Source organism: Perognathus longimembris, chromosome 1, assembly GCF_023159225.1.
Source record: "Perognathus longimembris pacificus isolate PPM17 chromosome 1, ASM2315922v1, whole genome shotgun sequence".
NCBI lineage: Eukaryota > Metazoa > Chordata > Mammalia > Rodentia > Heteromyidae > Perognathus > Perognathus longimembris.
Window position 1 is genome coordinate 36,800,263 of NC_063161.1, and position 21,197 is coordinate 36,821,459.

The window sequence follows — 21,197 nt, forward strand, 5'->3', positions numbered from 1 at the left end:
ATGCCCAGCTTGAAGAACATTTATCTACCTTCCTGTTCCTATAATCTGATGGAAACAACACAGTATTTGCAAACATACATCAACCCTGCCCCCTTGTGGTTTAAGACAGAGACAATTTTTTCCAAGTTTAATAATGAAATCATGTTTCAAAATACTGGTGCATGTGGTTATTACTTATAGAAATCTTCTCTCCCCCTTAGTGCCAGCGTATTTTTATTTGGAGATACTGGGGACAAGCACCCTCTTGTTGAGATTCCTGTAGTTTAAGAAAATTACTGGAATTGGTCAAGCTGTGTTGCCTTAACCATTCACCAAGAGGTTTCTGAGTCTGAGACTTTGACACACCTGTGACTGTCTTGTCGGCCTCTGTTTTCATGGAAGGTCTGGCCTGGAGGACCACTGGTTGGGGAGTTCCCAAGCTGTTTTGTCACCTGATGTATTTAAGGCTGGAACCACACTTGTCTGGACCTCAGCTTAGCCAGATGAGGGATTGTTTATTGTGCTGGAGATCAAATCCAGGACCTTGGGCATACTAGGCAAGCACTCAACAACTTAGCTATGCTTCAGGCCCAAACTGTTAGTGTCTAATAATATTAGACAACAATAACAATGTCTAACTTAGTGTTGATATGAAGATTCTAAGAGAAAAATGTGCCTTAAGCATAGAGCCAGGAGCCCACTAAGCACTTATAAACACTGTCTTAGTACTATTAAGTCTTCTGTCAATTCCATCCTTCAAGTAACCTGTGATTATAGCTTTCTCCACAGTTCTACCTGACTGTAAGAAAAAAACCATCAGGTTCCTTGTATAGATATCTTATAAATCGGGCTGGGGATATGGCCTAGTGGCAAGAGTGCTTGCCTCCTATACATGAGGCCCTGGGTTCAATTCCCCAGCACCACATATACAGGAAATGGCCAGAAGTGGTGCTGTGGCTCAAGAGGTAGAGTGCTAGCCTTGAGCAAAAGGAAGCCAGGGACAGTGCTCAGGCCCTGAGTCCAAGCCCCAGGACTGGCAAAAAAAAAAAAAGATATCTTATAAATCAATACACTGGCATTTTTTTGTTTAGGATTTTGTAAAATCCACCAATGGCACATTAAGTATGCATTAATGCTTGATCAAACAACTTGGAAATGATAGGAATGTACTTAGATGGTCATCTTTGTTTGTTCATTTTGATAATATGTGCAATGAGCAGAATAATCAAATAAACCTAAATAAAGCTGTAAATCAGACTGGGAGCTTGACTATAATGTAGAGATTAAAAAAATACCTTCCCTTTTGTAATACATTATTAACTCAAAACAGCTAACAAATACTGAGCATGTTTTTCTTAGTTACAGGAAAAATACTTCCTATGCCACAAAATATGATGCTTATATTCAATTTTTCTTTTGTCTTATAGGTATAAAAGGACAAGTTTTTGACCAGAATAGAAATCCATTACCCAATGTAATTGTGGAAGTCCAAGACAGAAAACATATCTGTCCATTTAGAACCAACAAACTTGGAGAGTATTATCTACTTCTCTTGCCTGGTTCCTATACAATAAATGTAAGTATGCAATCCCAGTTGTTTACAACAGTACAGAACTCACAATACTCACCCAGGAGAAATCTAAAATAATCCTGGAAAATTCAAAAACAGCATTAGGCCTGCAATTGGAAGGGGTAGAAGGCCAACAGAGATAGGAATGATAGGAACAAACCAAAAATAAAATGTTACTGACAATTTTTTTTTTCATTCATGAGGCTGAACTCTGGGCCCTGGGCTCTGTCCCTGAGCTCTTCAGCTCAAGGTTAAGCACTCTACATGAGCCACAGCACCACTTCAGGTTTTCTGGTGGTTAAGTGGAGATAAGAGTCTCAGACTCTCCTGCCTGGGCTGGCTTTGAACCATAATCCTCAGATCTCAGCCTCCTGAGTAATTAGGATTATAGGTGTGAGCCACCAATGCCCACCTCCTAACAATTTTTTAATTGAAGCCAAATCCTCATTTGTATGATATCTTTTATGATAAAGATGCCTCATTAATAACAAGATTAGAAGGGAGTCCATGTGGTTGTATGTGACTGCCAGAGAGAAGTCAGGACAGAAAAGAAATTTTATTTCAAGCGTAGTAATGAGGGAGGACTCTGAAAGCCAGCAAAGTGACAGGAGCCCTACCTGCATGGATATTGGAAAGGCAACCTAGAAAAAAGAACAAAGCAATCGGCACTTTAATCTTGGACTGAAACTGCTCTTTAAGGTCAGCAGGAAAGTGCCAGAGACCCTTAAGTACAGCGGTAGATTACTTTTCAGCTTTAAACCCAGTCTGGAGAGCTGGCTGTTCTAAAAATGACTCCTCTGCTTCAAAGAAGGTTCTCACTTTCAACTACCCTCAACTCTCAGAACTCAAATTACTAGGAGAGCTATTGCTAGTCACCATCTTGACTTAGGAGCTAGTAGCTTAGCCTTGACCCTGTCAGGAAATTTGAGCTTTTGCCTACTTCTCAGGGCAGCAGACAGCTGTCATCCTGTAGCTTCGAGAACAAACAGCTGTATACCCATACAAGTTCACAACCTTAGACATGTAGCCAGTGTTGCAAAGTCCCAGATTCACCCACATCTGTCCATGGGGAGTGTGGAAATGTCAAGTCTAGCTCCAGGAATGCAGCCACTGTGACTCCACTTCCCCCAACACCGGTACTCACCTGGTCTCCTTCCCAGCCCACAGTCATGGGACCACAGCTGTGTCTACAGAAACCTTGGCTTTCACTTTAACTTGTACCTGAGGGGGCATGGGAGAGGCCACTGCACATTTTTTTAGCTCCGGGACTGAAATTATTAACATCATAAGACATGTTTGTCCCCATCAGAGTTTACACTATATGACTGAGAACATACCCACCCACATCCTTCAGCTCCAGAACTAAAGATACAAAGCCATAAGTGCCATTAACTCCTGTTCTCAATCCATGGGTCCAAGAAAAGGTCTCCATCAGTTGCCTACACACAACTCTAGGCATGTGGGTACCAGTGCCACAAGCCCAGACACTATGCACTCATACCCCCAGAAGACCTAGGAACATCTTCACAGCCTGCAGACTTTGGAACACAGAAGTGGGATCATTTCTGATTATCTCATGGAGCCAGGAAAAGGTATGATCTGAGTTCCACTGCTACATACTAGTGGCTAAGGGTGCTAGATGCCTAGTACTACTGCAGCTGCCATGAGACCTAGAGATCTCCTCTGGGTTCCAAAACATTGAGTTCACAGTTATAGTGCCATGGATCCCAGAACTTTAAAAGAACAATGATAACTAATGAGGTTGAAACAATAATTAAAACATATCTTCCGAGCACCAGTAGTGCATGCCTGCAATCTTCAATTAACCACCAAAAAGAAAAAACCCCACAAAACTGGAAGTAGAGGTCTAGTCCAAATGATAAGACTGCCAGCCTTGAGCAAAAAGCTCAGAGATAACTCCCAGAGCTGAGTTCAAGACCCAGGAACAACACAAAAAACAAACAACAAAAATATCTCCAATCTAAATAGTCCAGGATTTTACTACCTCACTATGATATTCTAGAAAACATTTGAAGAACTAATTCTATTATTTACTTACACTAGTCCAAAATTTTGAAATGGAAGAGACTCTGCTAACCTATTATAACAGAGGCCAGCATTACCCTGATACCAAGGAAAGAAAAATACAGAACCATATCCTTGATGACACAGATAGAAATACAAAAAATTCTTGATAAAATTGTAGCAAGCTGATTTCAACAGTATATCAAAAGATAATATAGGGCTGGGAATATGGCCTAGTGGTAAGAGTGCTTGCCTCATATACATGAAGCCCTGGGTTCGATTCCTCAGCACCACATATATAGAAAACCGCCAGAAATGGCTCTGTGGCTCAAGTGGCAGAATGCTAGCCTTGAGCCAAAAGAAGCCAGGGACAGTGCTCAGGCCCTAAGTTCAAGCCCCAGGACTGGCAAAAAATAAAGAGCTGGGCGCTGGTGGCTACTAGATACTGAGGAGGCTAAGATCTGAGGATCAAGGTTCGAAGCAGCCTGAGCAGAAAAGTCCCGGTGAGAATCTTATCTCCAGTTAACTACTCCAAAAAGCCAGAAGTGATGCTGTGTTTCAAGTAGTAGAGCACTAACCTTAAGCACAAAGAGGCTCAGGGACAATGCCCAGGCTCTGAGTTCAAGCCCCAGGACCGGCAAAAGAAAAAAAAAAGGCAAAAGAATTAAGCCCTTCTCAAAAGAAGGTATTCAATTAGCTACAAGACATGCATGAAAAAAATGCTCAACACTGTTAATCAGGGAAATGCAAGTCAAAACCACAATAAGATAGTATCTCATCCCCCTTAGAATGGCCATCCTCATAAAGAAAAAAAGCAAGGCTTATTGTCAGGTGCTTGCATTCTCAGCACTCAGAAGACTTAGGATAGTAAGTTTGAGACTAGCCTAGGCTACTCAGCAAAACCTTGTCTCTAAATAAATAATTGAATAGCAAATTCCAAGAAGGATACAGAGAAAAGAAATCTTGTGTATAACTGCAGCACTAGAAAGGCTTAGGCAGAATTAGGAATTCAAGGCCAGTCTGGGCTACATAGAGACCTTCTGGAAGGAAAAACTGACCTTTTAAAGGAAGATTTATACACTTCAATCAGCAAGGAAAATGGGAATTGAGAAAAGGTACAGTTGTGATTTCCAACAAGGATATTAAGTATAGACTTGGGACAATAACTCACCTTTGCCCTCCACGAAAATGGCAGTAAAATCAGCTTACTGCTTGCTTCTTTCTCCTGACTTACATCACTAGATAAGGTGTGTGTCTTTCATTCTGTAATTCTTGGCAACAGTATTAACAACTGATCTACATCAGTAGGCCTTGGATAGCTTATCAGTTACCAGCTCATGAGGCCTGGCAGATTGTTTCATGTACTGCACAAAGGCTGCATTTTAGTGGTGGGTATCAATGTTTTCAGTATTGGCATTACAAAACATCTGAAGTCACTCATACAATTGTTTCTTGTTTCTCCCTCCCCCTCCCCCACCTCAGGTTACAGTCCCCGGACATGACTCACACCTCACAAAGGTGGTTATTCCAGAGAAATCCCAGGATTTTAGTGCTCTCAAAAGAGACTTTATCTTTTCATCCCAAGGGAAATTGGATTCTATCCTAGTATCAAATCCTTCATGCCCGATGATTCCTCTATACAAAACAATGCCAAGCCACTCCACTGTAACAAAGCCTAGTTTGTTCTTATTTTTACTGACTCTTATACACATATTTTTCAAGTAAAATGTGAAACTCAACTACCATCATCACCTGGAATCAGGGATTGGTCACTCCAGGTCACAGCAACTCTTCACTCTCTTTGGTGGTACCTCAATTGGATAAACTCTGCGGTCTTCCCTAAGAAGAGAAATGGATGCTCCCAATGTGTGGGGGGTACTAATGAATGATTCACTTTGGAATGGAAAAACTATCAAGTATTTCCCATTCACATTTAATCTTGAAGTAGTCTTAGAAATCAAGTTGAATTTGAGAAGCAAAACAGAGGGAACCAATTTTGTATATGAAAATCAAGATGAATACAAGCCAAGAGATGAACATTGACCACCTATTGCATACAAGACTTTGCCAAGTGCTATTTGTGAAGAAACAATGCTATACCTACTTCTCCACAAAGGAAGAAATGATCAGAAAATCGAATATTTAACTTTGCTAATGTTCTAATAAGGAGCCAAGAGACAAAATAGGCAAACGTCTCAGTGGCCCAAGAAATTATGATAGGATGGCAAAGTTATCTACAGAGCCCCAAGGCAGTACATCGGCTTGAGTCTTTCTCCCTCCAGAGCCTGCACTCCTGCCTTTCTGCATCTGGGTGTGTTTCTGAGGACATCCTAATGTGTAACTCTGCCTTCCTTTAAGCCTCAGATTTATGTCCAGCTGTCCACTGGACATATACATCTGGAGATGACCCATAGGTACATCACTCTACATTGAACATTCAGTAGTTTTCCCCTTCTTTATTTTCTATCTCAATTACTGGTACCACCACAATAGAAATCTGAGTTATCCTGAGGCTTCTTTATTCTTCATGCCCTATGTTCATAGGTTCATTAAATAACAGTATAAATGTTGGTAAGTTCTAGCCAAGCACTGCTGGCTTTCACCAATAATCCTAGCTACTTAGGAGGCTGAAATGTGAGGGTTGAGGTTCAAAGCCAGCTGGGGCAGACAAATCCAAGAGACTCTTATCTCCAATTAACCAGCAAAAAGCCCAGTAAGAGCAAGAAGCCCTGAGTTAAAGTCCTAGTACTGGCAAGAAAAACAAAATCAGCTGCTTTGTTTCCTAAACACTTACGTTATTTCTGTATGGGTCTGGAAAGACATTCAGATTCACTATTTTGTTTTCTGATCCTCTTTTAAAATGGCATTCTAGCTGGAGGCAGGGCATGGCTGAAGTGGTTAAGTGCCTCTGTAGCACGTGTAAAGCCTTTAGTTCAAATTCAGTTTGGGGCTTGGAAGGAGAGCAAGGGTGAGGAGATGAACTTTTACATAGCACTTCTAGCAGGAAGACTTTGATGATCATCCCATGCAACCCCATTCCATTCCTTTAAAGGAAATCTGGAGTTTGAGGCCCTATCTCTTTGCTTCCCCCAGATCAAATTGTTGACCTTGACTACTGAATTTACAACACTATAGTATGATCTGCTTCACATGGGCTTTCTTAGTAGACAAGCTCTTTGAGGTCACAGTCTATTTGGGTGAAAAATTCATGTGTATATCCTCATAGCCTAAAAGTACGTACTAAATGAACAAAAAAGGGTTCCAGGGCTGGGGATATAGCCTAGTGGCAAGAGTGCCTGCCTCGGATACACGAAGCCCTCGGTTCGATTCCCCAGCACCACATATACAGAAAACGGCCAGAAGCGGCGCTGTGGCTCAAGTGGCAGAGTGCTAGCCTTGAGCGGGAAGAAGCCAGGGACAGTGCTCAGGCCCTGAGTCCAAGGCCCAGGACTGGCCAAAAAAAAAAAAAAGGGTTCCAGAAACCTGCTGCTCCCAGATACTTCAGGAAACAGTAAGGCTTTAGATCATTTTATGAGAGTGTGCTTCTACAATCTCCAGCTCACTAGTAATAACTGACAAGTGTTTGCATGTACATATAAACAGAAAAATCTAAATGCAGTGCTTTCACTTATATGTCACAAAAAATTTGCAGAAAGGATGTTACCTAAACCAGTATAAGCTACCCTTAAAAAAATCAGAAAGCAATATTACTTTACTTGAAAATGCTCACTTTCAAAGGAGCTATTTTCCACTAAGATTTTACCTATGTTAATGAGTTATATGTAGGAATTAAAGGGGAGGGAAAGTCAAGTAAAACAAGTAGAGTAAGGGGTAAAAACAAGTAGAATAAGTACTGTGTGTTTCTAAGCACTATGAGTTGCCTTTGTTCTCAAATTCTACGGTAGTGGAAAATGAAACTACACTGGGCTTGGAATTCTGTGGACTGAAATACACAAACATTTAGGTGCCAATCTTATTCTATGCACAAAATCCATGTTATTATCAGTGGTATTTTTAGTTTTTAACCAAACTTATAAAATCTAGTAGTGTCCTAAAGTCTTGGTCATTTTTAAGCAGTAACATATAATTGAAAATATAATGCAAAATTTGATTTTTATGTATTAAAGTGTTAAGACTGGGGCTGGGAATATGGCCTAGTGGCAAGAGTGCTTGTCTCATATACATGAAGCCTTTGATTTGATTCCTCAGCACCACATATATAAAAAAGGCCAGAAGTGGCGCTTTGGCAAGAGTGCTACCCTTGAGCAAAAAGAAGCCAGGGACAGTGCGTAGGCCCTGAGTCCAAGCTCCAGGACTGGCAATTAAAAAAAAAAAAAAAAGTGTTAAGACTACTTGATTTGCCACCAAGCCCTGTACCACTTTTCAATTGAGAATTCTAACTTTTCTAAGAGCAGTTTTTTTTTTTGTTGTTGTTGTTTTGTTTTGTTTTTGCCAGTCCTGGGCCTTGGACTCAGGGCCTGAGTGCTGTCCCTGGCTTCCTTTTGCTCAAGGCTAGCACTCTGCCCCTTGAGCCACAGCGCCACTTCTGGCCGTTTTCTATATATGTGGTGCTGGGGAATTGAACCCAGGGCTTCATGTATACGAGGCAAGCACTCTTGCCACTAGGCCATATTCCCAGCCCAAGAGAAGTTTTTAAAGGAACATGAACTAAAATCTGAATTGGGTTCATAAACCTTAAGGTGAGTTACTTTTTCTAACCCAAAGTTTGTATCTAAATCCAATTTAAAACCAGTCATTCCAAGACAAATAGGATTAGGCTCAGTGGTGGTATGTGCTTAGAAATTTATGAAACTCTGGGTTCAATCCCCAAGACTCCAACCCTTTTTCCCAACAGACACAACTAGGGGATTCTGTATCAGAACAGGCCACCAGGCTCCCTAACACCTTTCACTATTCTTGGCCTTCTTAGACTGCTGGTTACAGTTCTCAAGCTCCAGGTTTAGATGTAATCCATTTCTAGAGAAACCAACATGATTAAAAAGTTTTCAAGAAGAATGCAGGAGTAAAATGGGAGCTAGGATGTCAGGAGCCCTTGGTTCAAGTGCAGCACACATGTAGTTTCCTTAACTGCAAAATGAAGACCTCAGCTCTCCTTGACTGATTACTAGATGCTAGAGACATCATACACTGGTGCTTTTAGTGCTTGTCCAGATGAAGCAAGGACAACTCATATTCAGGTGGATACTTTGAAGGCAGTGGAACAGACCTTATTTATTATAAACGGAATCTTGACCTTACATAAAAATGAAGTTGTCCTGAAAAACATCTTAACATTTGTTAGTGCAAACAATCATCTGATAGTCAAAGCTTTCATGAAGAGACATTAGCTTTCTTGGGTGCCTACTCTGAATTGATCAATATTAACAGACTTACACAGTGGTGAAGCAGTATTCATAAACCTGAATCTAAATGGGAAACACATCGATCACAAATGTATTTAAGAGAAATGTTAAATCACTGTGGACAAAAATGTCAGTGTTGATTTTGGTGCTTAATCGCAAGAGCTGCTGAATGTCAGAAATGTTGAAAGCCTCCTTTCAAGACTTCTGAGTTTTCTTCCCCGAATGAAATTTACATTTGTAGTCTATCTAAAAATGGTGTTAAGTTAGCTCTATGTTTAGAAAGTATAAACTGGTGCTGGATTGCAAGTATATTTTCTTAGGAAATCTAGAAAAATAAACATAGCATATTGTCTTAATTCCAACAGTGTAAATTCTCTATTGAGACATTTCTTATTCTATATAATAATACAATTAGTTGTTCATTTTATGAGCTATCATGTATATCTTCCTCATGACTAGGCGGAGGGGAAGGAAGGAAGGAAGGAGGGAGGGAGGGAGGGAGGGAGGGAGGAAGGAAGGAAGGAAGGGTGCCAAGAATTCCTAAAAGAGAAACAGTACTGCAAACAACCATCTTATCATACTTAGTATATTAATAACTCCACACAGCCTTTATAGATTTTATAACTAATTTTATAAGCTTTCACAGTGTCTTCCTTTTATACTATAAGAACTGATTAAAATGTAAAAACAGATTGTGAAGTTTATTTGGAAGGGGACATGACTACCTCTGGGTTTAGTAAGTGTATTTTATTCTCAATAAAGAATATTCATATACTGAACACTGCTTCTTTCCAGTGCCAAAATAAGTTTATCTTCCAAATATAATCAAGTTTACGTACTAGAGAAAACTGATTACCACAAAATAAGCCCTAGGGAAGATCAAATTCAATGTTCTTTATTAGACAATAATAATGCAACATCTCTTCTAAAATCCATAGTCCTTCCAGAACACTTTTTTTTGGCCAGTTCTAGGGCTTAAACTCAGGGTCTGGGTGCGGTCCCTGTTTATTTGCTCAAGGCTAGCACTCTACCACTTTGAGCCATAGTACCACTTCTGGCTTTCTTGTAGTTTAGTGTATACAAGTCTCATGAACTTTCCTGCCTGGACTGGCTTCGAACCACTATCCTCAGATCTCACTTTCCTGAGTAGCTAGGATTACAGGCATGAGCAACTAGCACTTGGCTTCTCAATAGTTGAAGCACAGAAGTTAATTAAATCACAGTCTACAAAGATTGCCTTTTTCTTTCTTTTTTTTTTTTTTAACCAGTCCTGGGGCTTGAACAAAGGGCCTGAGCACTGTCCCTAGCTTCCTTTTTGCTCAAGGCTAGCACTCTACCACTTGAGCCACAACACCACTTCTGGCTTTTTCTAGGCAAGCCGCTAATGCTAGGGCCACATTCCCAACCCAATGTTGCCTATTTTTTTTTTAAAGGAAATAAAAAGCACCAAAGCAAGCCTGGTAGTCTATTTCAATAGGAGAATGCATGCTTAATACATAAGGCCCTAGGTTCAATCCCCAGCACAAAGGGAGGGGAAAAGGCAATGAATTATACAATCCTGTCTAAAAATGGGGTAAATCTAGGAAGTTATAAACAAAAATCAAACACTAAAATTTAACTCCCATAAATGTGATTTTTTAAAAATTGTGGGCCGAGGACATGGCCTAGTGGTAGAGTGCTTGCCTCCTATACATGAAGCCCTGGGTTCGATTCCTCAGCACCACATATATAGAAAAAGCCAGAAGTGGCACTGTGACTCAAGTGGTAGAGTGCTAGCCTTGAGCAAAAAGAAGCCAGGGACAGTGCTCGGGCCCTGAGTTCAAGCCCCAGGACTAGCCAAAAAAAAAAAAAAAAAAAGCCAGGTGCCAGTAGCTCACACTTATAATCCTGTTACTCAGGAGACTAAGATCTGAGGATCTCAGTCCAGTTCCAAGCCAGCCTAGCAGGAAAGTCTGTGACACTCTTACCTCCAATAAACTACTCAGAAAAAGCAGGAAGTGGTGCTATAGCTCAAGTAGTAGATTGCTAGCCTTGAGCAAAAGAAGCTCAAGGCGAGTACCCCGTCCCAGAGTTAAAAGCCCCAGGGTGAGGGGAATTTTTTTTTTAATATATAAATACAAAAACACAATTCAGAATCCAACCAGAAAGTAGAACTGTTATCTTTTTATAGTACAATGCCATGGCAACTTGTTTACTATGAAGAGTCTATATACCTACATACTAAACTATCTGAAAGGCTTACCACCCTAAGAAAAGTCTAAGCTAGCTGGGGTGCTGATAGCTCACGCCTGTAATCCTAGCTACTCAGAAGGCTGAGATCTGAGGATCATGGTTCAAAGACAGCCAGTAAAGTCCATGAGACTCTCATCTCCAATTAGTTACCAGAAAACCAGAAGTGGCACTATGGCACAAGTGGTAGAGCAGTAGCCTTGAGATGAAGAGCTCAGGGACAGGCCCAGAGTTCAAGCACCAGGACTGGCAAAAAGGGAGGGGGAGGGAAGGAGGGAGGGAGGGAGGGAGGGAGGGAGGGAAGGAAGAAGGAAGGAAGGAAGGAAGGGAGGGAGGGAGGGAGGGAGGGAGGGAGGGAGGGAGGGAGGGAGGGAGGGAGGGAGGGAGGAAGGGAGGAAGGGAGGAAGGGAGGAAGGGAGGAAGGGAGGGCAGGAGGATAATGTTGAATGATGCTTGGAATTAATCCTCTAGCTTTTGGACCTGAGATCTATATGTCCTTGTTTTAAAGCCAGCTTCAAACCCAGGTCCCAGCTTTAATATTATTACTGAGCACCAACATATACACATCACAACCCAGAAGATCTAGGCTTCACAGAATTGAGTTTAGAAGATGACTAGAGACAGAAACAGGCAATTACAATAGGCCCAAATCTTACACTATCTCTTGTGAAAAAGCTATTCAGCCTACTAGTTGGTGTCCAAGTGAATAGCATATAGGGCAAATAGCATGTTCAGCCCCACTCACCTGGCACATCAACCTGCTCTTATTCAAGCTCTCAAAAGCTCCAAAACTGTATCAAGCTACCCAATGACATGTATTTTCTAAAGCAGAAAGGCACAGTCACTCCCAAGAAAAACATTTAAGTTTGTGTCTTTGATTACACAAACAGAAGAGTACTAGGAAAAAAATCCACAACTTTATAAGAGCCAATAATCACATTCTTGCAGTTCTTCATCATTTATTTGCAAATAAATAAATAAGTCATATACTAAACCTAAAAATTTAGACAAACAAGATTAGCCACCCATAAATAAGCATGTACAATGAGAGACAATCTGTTCAGCTGAATGCTGAGTCGACAGCATTCATGGCAGGCACTTTAATTTGCATCAGTTATCATCTACTAATTTTCCCCAGAAGGATGAACTTTTCTTAATGCTCTTTTCTTCTTGAAGTACTAAGTCCCAAATTATTAAAGCTCTCTCCTTTACTTCATGAATACTAAAATATTGATCCCATCTGCTGTTTTTTTCCCCCCATTTAAGATATGCTATCAATGGTAAGTCAGGGCAGAGAGGTGCTTTTCTTTTACTCAACAATTGACTGCTAGAAAAAGGCTATGCAAAATTATCCTTGGATCTCTTCTAAACTTACAGATCTAATTGAGGAATATATATAAAATGTCAGACACAGGACTGGAGCCTTAAGATCAAGGTGATTATTTTTCATTTTCTGAAGATGCTTAATTTAAATCAAGAAGTCAATATACATGGTCTAAAAGATCGTTTTATAGTGTCGTATTCTAATTCTTTCTTAACAGAAAGTGGACAAACTATCACCTTTCCAGCTAGTTTTTAAATGAATTGTTTATCAAATTTCTGAAATAATCCTTCTCAATTTATTGGTTTCTAAAACCAGACACAAGCACAAATCTGAAACTTAAAACAACTATCAGAGGCCATTGAGGCCAAGAAGGTACTTCCAAGTGTCCTACAGTTGTTCCAACTTAGAACAACAGATTCCATGAAACCCTAATTAAGTGTGGAAAAGAACCTGATATGCCCCAGGAAAATTCCACACTTCAAAAAAGGGAGCCTTAAAAAAGTTTTAGCCAGGGGCTGGGAATGTGGCTCAATGGTAGAGTGCTTGCCTAGCGAAGCGCTGGGCTCAATTACTCAGTACCACATAAACAAAAAAGGCTGGAAGTGGCACTGTGGCTCAAGTGGCAGAACACTAGCCTTGAGCAAAAGAAGCTCAGGGACAGTGCCCAGGCCTTAAGATCAAGCCCTATGACTGGGGGAAAAAAGTCTGAGCCAGGCATTGTTCAATTGCCTGTAATGCTACTCAGGAGGCTGAGGATAGCAGTTCAAAGTCAGCCAGATGGGAAAGTCTAGGAGACTTTTATCACCTAACCACCAAAAAGCTGGAATTGGGTCTATGGCTCAAGTGGTAGAATGCCTTGAGCAAAAAACAGTTCCGGGACAGAGCCCAGGCTGAGTTCAAGCCTCAGGACTGGCACTATTTTTTTTTTTAATTCTTTTTAGGGCTAATGGCTATCCTCAACTGATAACATTACTGTATCCCACACTATAGTAAAAAGCCTGAAAAATAAAGATGTTTTTACTTATATAGCACCAAATATAACACAACTTCTAAAGAGAGCTAAGGATTGGCAACTTTAATAGGAGTACCTAAAACAAATATTACATCATTATATATACTTTTTCTTCTTACATGAAAAGTATGTTCATGTGTCTTGGCCTGGCATGGTGGTGCACATCTGTAATCCCAGCTACTAGGAGGTGGAGGTAGGAGGATGGTGCCCCACAAAGGAAGCAATGAGCCCTGTCGTATAGTGGAAGTAGTAAAGTGCTTGCCTAGTATGCCCAAGTGTACAAGGTCCTGAGTTCAATCCTCAGCATCAAAAGGGGAAGGGGAAGGGGAGAGAAGAGGTCTTGGAGTTTTAAAAATTCAGATACTTCGCATGTAACAGAAAATTGCCTTATAAGAGAAAAAGATAAAAGATGGCCACTATATATAACACATTGAAATTCAAAGATAAAACATAATAGGAAATTTTCCTTTTTGAAAGGAATATTCACTTTCTCCTCCCAAAATAGGCAAATTACACTACAAAGAACTTTCCATGGACCCATATACTTTGTTTTGAATATGTAGAGTAAAATAAAATCTATGTTGTTTATATATTTTTAGGGCTATATAAGTTAACAATATATAATTCCATTTTGAGGAACGAATCAGCTAGCTGAAATAAGTTAGCACAATCATTTGAATTGGTTGTCTACATACTGGGCAGGGCTTATTCCTTTTCTTTAACTTCTTTGCACACGTGAAACATGACATAAGGTGTCCTGTTTTACCATGAACAATACACCCATTTTTAGGTCGACCTTGGCAAATTACACATGGTTCAATGGCATTAAGAGAAAAGCTAGATTTCATACTTTCTTCATCTTGTGTTTCTTCTTTCTCAGTGTCTTTGACGTCTTCTTGGCTATTATTGATAATGGTGCTGGAAGTCGATGGTTGAGAATAGTCCTCACTTTCTTGTGATTGGGAAGCTTGCATGAGTTCATCCTCATTTTCCTCAACACATGACTCTTTGGACTCACTCACCATCATTTTTTTACCATCAGGCACGTCTAAGCCCTCTTCTGCCTGAGCTGAATTTTCTAGTTTGGCTTTCTCATAGATTTCCTTTTTATCTTTCCCTTTATCTTCTGGAAGCCAATTCTCACGAAGGGCCCAACATCTGTTGCAATGTGACGGAAGGGGAGGATTCATTTCATTGCACGAAGTACACTTCCAATAGTCCTTTAATGAAATAAGACAGACTTAATTTCTCTACCACTTTAGCTACTTATCAGGCTAGCAACTTCAGTATGTCAAAAGTAGAAACTATCACATGGTTTAATTTTCAGCATTTCATGTTTGTTTTGTTGATGCGTGTCATGGGGCCTGAACTCAGGGCTTTGGCACTGAGTGTTTTCTCTCAAGACCAGCACTCTTTTTCATGTGAGCCTCAGCTCCACTTCCAGCTTTTTTGGTGGTTAATTGGAGAGTCTAACAAACTTTTTTGCCTGCGCTGGCTTCAAACCATAAACCTCAAATCTCAGCCATGTGAATAGCTAGGATTACAGGTATGCACCACCAGGACCTGGCAGCATTTCATGTTCCACATGAAACAGTCAACAAAACAACATGAAATCTACAGTTAATACTGTATTTACTAAAGAGTAGATCACACTCATACATACAGAAGAAATGTAAAATAATGGGTATCACACTGTGACTAAGTACTGGGGGTGAACTGCTATACAAAGGAGGGGTGGGGAAACACACAAAGACAACACTGGAAGTGGGAGTCTGGAAGAAGTCAACAGTGTCTCCTCAAGTATGTGATTGTAATTTAATTTTAAAGTACTTTTTCCATGCTGGAAAATCCTACAACTAAAATGGTTTTCAGTGTAATATTAATCATACAGTTATAAAGTTATATGATACACAGATGTTAGCTGACTCAACTAGATGAAGCAAGTACTGTAGGATCTTTCCTCTGGATTAAAGCCTACACCCAATTCCTTTATAAAGGCTCATTCATTCCTAGGCACGGGGCACAGATTCTTCCCAATCAATCTAGATGAAACCTGTCTCCTATAGGAAATACTTGTAATCCAGCAGTGACTGAGTATCCTTAAGACAAGGGAAATGCCAAAAACAATTATTTTCAGCAGCCACTACTAGCTAAAGCCTACAATCCTGGTCACAATCCAAAATATATGCCCTTCAAGCCCCACAACTGATTAAAAAAAGGGTGACAAACTCCTCTACATCTCTACCTCTTTACAGAACATGTCACTATCTTCTTGCCTGAGAACACTTTACATATAAAACCTGCTATGAGGTGCTTCCCACTATGAACAATGACATGACATAGTAGCACTAAGGATGAAGACCATTCTCCCATACTGCTTTTTTTTTTTGGCCAGTCTTGGGGCTTGAACTCAGGGTCTGAGCACTGTCCCTGGCTTCTTTTTGCTCAAGGGTAGCACTCTACCACTTGAGCCACAGCGCCACTTCCGGCTTTTTCTATATATGTGGTGCTGCACAATCGAACCCAGGGCTTCATATATATATGAGGCAAGCACTTTACCACTAGGCCATATTCCCAGCCCCCATACTGCTTCTTTTAAGTTGTCAAAGGTGGTTTCTACTAACTCCAAAATCCAAAGATAAAATCTTGCAATGGAACTCTCAAATAAAACACTGAAGTTCGAATTCCCAACAGAAAACCAATGGGATGTAGCTCATAGTGATTGCCTAGTAAGTACAACACTCTGGGCTCAATTGCCAGGCCCAAAAAAGTTTAAGTCAAGTGCTAGTGGCTCATGCCTGTAATCCTAGAGGTTTAGCCTCCTCAGGAGGCTAAAAACTGAGGATCCCAGTTCAAAGCCAACCCATGCAGCAAAGTCTATGAGACTCGTATCTCCAATTAGACACCAGGTAACTGGAAGTGGAGCTATAGCTTAAAGTGGTAAAACACTACCCTTGATGAAAAAGCTCAGGGACACAGCTCAGGCCCTGAGTTCAAGCCCCAAGGCTGACCAAAAAAAAAGTTTAAAAATGTAGGGCCTTGCACTCTCACATTGTTTTTTCTCTCATCACTGACACTAACATTTAAGCCACACCTCTAGTCTTTCATTTTTGCTTATTAGATAAAACTTGAGGACTTTACTCTCAGGGTTAGCTTCAAACTGAAATTCTCAGATCTGTCTCCGGAAAAGCTAGGATTTACAAGTGTGAGCTATTGGTACCAGGCTAAAACTTCTAATTTTATAAAAATCACCTCTTTTCAGGAAGTAAATTAAACACATTTTTCCAATTTTGACCATGGTATTTTTTTATTCCTTAAAAAAAGTACACATATACTTACAGCTACAGAAATTTCAGGATCTTCTTCAAATGAATCTGTATCACTTTCCCCTGTCTGATACACAGTAACTCGATATACCTACCAAAAAAACCAAGTCACTAGTCACCTTTTAAACTAAACTTAAACCAGAAAGGCTTCTTAGCAATGTCATAAACAAATAGCAATGTACTACCATGTATGAAAAATTCTAAGACAAAGGTCAAAATGGAGTGAGTATAAAGGAGGAAAATAGTAGAAAATGAAATCCTTACTCATCTTGGCAAAAGCTAACAGATTAAACAGTTTTAGGGATATTTGAATTTTAACTATTTGAATGTGTTGATTTTATAAGAAGCAAGCTAATATTAAAAGGGAACTGAAGGCTCATTAAAGTCTACTAACTTCTTGGTACTAGTAATAGAAGGATATAGTTAGTTGGACAATAAGTAATTATGAAAGTCTCAAGTCCACAAACCAATATTCTATTCTGAATAAGCCATGAAAAGGACTTCAAATGAGTCTGAACACATCTTCAATCTCATCAAAGTCAATGAACACAGAAAACATTTAATAATCTTCTAATCTAACTAGAAGGGAAAATTACCTCATCATCTTCATCTGAGAGTTCTTGTCCTTCTTCACTAAGGCTATAATCTTCTGAATCAAGAGATTCAACTTCAAATTCTACACTGAACTGATCAGAATCAGCAACTGAATCCTGATCCAACCAATCACCTGAATGTTCACTGACACCATCATCAAGATCCTAAAGAAAAGAAAAAAGAAAACTTAGTATACATTATTTCTTAGCCTGTTAAAGATCTTGTGCCTGTCAATTCACAATAGCCAAAATATGGAAACAACCCAGATGCCCCTCCACAGACGAATGGATCCAAAAATTATGGTACTTATACACAATGGAATACTACATAGCGATTAGGAATGGTGAAATATTGTTATTCGCAGGGAAATGGTCAGAACTCGAACAAATAATGTTGAGTGAGACAAGCCTAGAACACAGAAAACAAAGGGGCATGATCTCCCTGATATATGACTGTTAACAAAGGGAGATGGAGAGACAGTAGAGACCAAGTCTGTGAATACTGTATATGTTCTTGATACATTGTATATTGCATATATGTCTACCTGACCTAGACAAGGGATAGAAAAACAGGTCGTAAGATATCACAAGAAATGTACACACTGCCCTACTATGTAACTGCACCCTTTTTGCGCAACACCTTGTAAAAAAAATTTATGTTCAATTAATAAAAAAAAATAAAATAAAATAAAAAGATCTTGTGCCTGTTTCCTCCTCAGACCCATACAACACTGGCACTAGATTAAGGTTCAGTTATACATTAATATTTTTTCCCTACTCAAAATCCCATTACACATAGGAAAAGTCCCCTGCACTGAAGGAAAATAGTCTGACTCTTTTAAACACTTTCATCTCTAACTAGATCCCTTCCTCCCTTACTAAATATGTGGACAATCCAATCATATCTACAGTTCCCTTGACACTTGTATTTCTATACTTTACTTCACTAACTTGAATTAATTTGATAGTTTCTAAATCCTACTCATCTTTCTTTGGCTAAACCTCTACCAATACATATACACACAGCCTTTCAACTTTTAATTATCTTTACTACTTATTGGTTATTGATGATATATTCATACATAAGTTATGCAAGGCATAATTCCATGGTTCTCATGGAATATAGGTACTTGAACTAATGCCAGTTTTAATCACGCTTATATATTCAGAAAGACAGAGTGCTAGTTAAGACATATTCAACCCAGGTGCCCATGGCTCAAGGATCCTGTTTCAAAGCCAGCCTGGGAAGGAAAGTCTGTAAGACTTATCTCCAATTAACCAGTAAAGGCTGGAAATGAAGGTATGCCTCAAGGTGCAGAGCTCCCGCCTTGAACCCTGAATTCAACACCAATTAACACACACACACACACAAATTTGGTCTTTAATTTTTTTTCAATGAACTTTGAGAATGACAATGTTTTTAAAAAGAGAAAAACCACACTTAAAAGTTTGTGTACTCATCAAGTTTTAACTAGATCGAACTTTCAGATCATGCATAGTCACTTTTAAGAACCTATAGTTTTTCATAGGACTAATTAAATACTTTAATTGTTGATACCCATCTCCCATTAAGTCAGGAACCACATCTACCTACCACTGTATCAGCCAATGCCAAATATGAAACCTGGCAAAGATATGACACATTTACTAAATATAGAACTTGTTTGCAGACTGCATAGGAGCTCATCATGCCATCTGGTGGCTTATATGAGTAAGTACATACTCTGGAGAACATCTGTACTCTACATAATTGCTTTGAAAGAAAAAATGCACAGAACGTACAGAAATACAAGAATACGTAAAAAGAAATAATGAGGTTTTATCACATTGGTTCAGTGTTCTAAATATAAAATCTTCACTATTATTCAGAATAATAACTATAAGCATCATTGTATCACCAAGGTTTCAATTTGTAAAACATTTTAAAGGGCTAGGGATTAACTTCAGGTAGAGAAGACTGGCCAAGCACAAACAAGGCCGACTTTGATTCCTAGAAATGGATAAATTTTAAGGTAAATGTTTCATGATGGAGAAAATATCTCACTTGTCAAGCATTTTGCTAACAATAATACTGTCATTTGGGATATTTTGGAGTTTTAGTGGCACATAAATTATCAGCAAATAATTACTCTTTCATATCCATGCAATATTATGCCTACATTTCAGAGCTACTAGTAAATACACTTTTCTTTATGTCTAGACTTATGTATTCCAAATGTTAAAAACTGAAGCTATGGCTGGGTTAAAAGTTCTTTTGATGTTTTCTATGGATGTTTTGGGTGGTGCTAGGGACTGAACTGCCAGGATCTTGTACATGTTAGGAAAGCAAGTGCTCTACTACTAAGCTATGCTTCCCAGCACTTAAGACACTTACCCTAAAAATTCTATATACATGGGGCTGAATAATCAAACCCAGGGCTTCATGTATATGAGGCAAGAGGCCATATTCCCAGCCCCTCAGACTTAAAAGTTTTTAAGAACCTTGATTTATTTAAAATAAAAAACTTACTGGATTTGAGGGAGTCTCTGTTGATTCACTGCTACTGCTTCTTTCACGACACATGTGCCTTATTGCACACATATCCAGGCTTTCATCAAAGGAAAGGGAAATACTATCAGATTTGTGGCGCTTCCTTTGTTGTTCAGTAGATAATTCATCTGAGTTTTCCTCTAAACAGTAAGGAGAAAAATGGGTAATTAAATTCTGTTCTGTGGTTCAGAAGTTGAGATGTCTTGAGTACGTATACGAAATAAAATTGAATTTCAATAAAAACACAGAAAAACAGTAAATTGTTATTAATGTTTCAAAAGCCAACACTTTTTATTAGAATTGTCTTAGAGTTATAGCAGAAAACTGTGTTTTTTAAAGGATGTCCAGCCAGGTACCAGTGGCTCACACTTGTAATAGTAGCTACCCAGAAGCCTGAGCCCTGAGAATTGCAGTTCAAAGGCAGGCCAGACAGGAAAGTCCATGAAACTCTTTATCTCCAATTAACCACCAAAAAAGACAAAAATTGAGTTATAGTTCAAGTAACAGCTCTGAGCGAGAAGTCTAAGGGATAACCCAGGCCCTACTTTTAAACCCCCGTACCAACAATAGCTTCCCAGTAAGAATTTTATCTCTACAGTAAGTCATAATAAACTCAATTCATCTAGAGCTTTTACCAATCAGTGAGCCAAAAATTTGTAGGAGACTGCAAGGCCCTTGAGTTTGTACAAGCAGGCACACGTGAGTGCACACACACACACATACAAAAATAACTGCAACAACAGGACTCCCCCCCCCCCGATTATTAGGGTAATAATATTTGATTCAATACAAAAAACCTGTAAGAGGAGCCAGGAGTGTGGATGGTAGACCATTTATCTAGCATCCACAAGGCCCAAGGTTGAATTATAGCAGTAAAGAAAAAAAGAATAGGAGGAGGAAAAAGTTAAGAAGAGGAAAAAGACAAAAATATAAATAATCTATAATGCTACCATTGAAATAACTGACACTTATATTAATGCAAAATAATTTAGCTACTTCCTTGAAAAAAAAAAAAGACTAGGGGGCTAGCTCAGCAATATAGTTCTTGCTTAGCATACAAAATCAAGGCCATGGTTTTAATATTTTAAGCCTTACCCAAAAAACCAAAAACACATTTGACTCATGCTCTATGTTTTTTTCTTAAATATTTTATGTTTCTTTGTTTTTTACTGCCAGTCCTGGGCTTGAATTCAGGCCTGAGTGCAGTCCCTGAATGTTTGCACTTAGGCACTCTACCCCAGCTTCT

General features: G+C 39.3%; 2 protein-coding genes and 1 long non-coding RNA gene across 5 annotated transcripts in view; 2 read left to right on the top strand and 1 right to left on the bottom strand.

The window, feature by feature from the left end:
- Cpm (carboxypeptidase M) overlaps positions 1 to 6,276 on the top strand; it is a 56,931-nt gene extending 50,655 nt beyond the window's left edge. For both annotated transcript variants that reach the window (XM_048359899.1, XM_048359908.1), the window contains 2 exons: positions 1,407 to 1,555; positions 5,057 to 6,276. In XM_048359899.1, the coding sequence (XP_048215856.1) occupies positions 1,407 to 1,555; positions 5,057 to 5,299 (392 nt within the window). In that variant the 3' untranslated portion in view covers positions 5,300 to 6,276. The remainder of the gene's footprint in view (positions 1 to 1,406; positions 1,556 to 5,056) is intronic.
- Positions 6,277 to 7,045: 769 nt separating this feature from the next.
- On the top strand, positions 7,046 to 7,442 carry LOC125361431. Its single transcript, XR_007212947.1, has 2 exons — positions 7,046 to 7,356; positions 7,400 to 7,442. It is a non-coding gene; the product is annotated as an uncharacterized LOC125361431 (long non-coding RNA).
- Positions 7,443 to 14,084: 6,642 nt separating this feature from the next.
- Positions 14,085 to 21,197, bottom strand: part of Mdm2 (MDM2 proto-oncogene) — a 33,005-nt gene continuing 25,892 nt past the window's right edge. For both annotated transcript variants that reach the window (XM_048359924.1, XM_048359931.1), the window contains exons 8-11: positions 19,931 to 20,091; positions 17,425 to 17,586; positions 16,842 to 16,919; positions 14,085 to 14,722 (exon numbers count right to left, since the gene is read on the bottom strand). In XM_048359924.1, the coding sequence (XP_048215881.1) occupies positions 14,150 to 14,722; positions 16,842 to 16,919; positions 17,425 to 17,586; positions 19,931 to 20,091 (974 nt within the window). In that variant the 3' untranslated portion in view covers positions 14,085 to 14,149. The remainder of the gene's footprint in view (positions 14,723 to 16,841; positions 16,920 to 17,424; positions 17,587 to 19,930; positions 20,092 to 21,197) is intronic.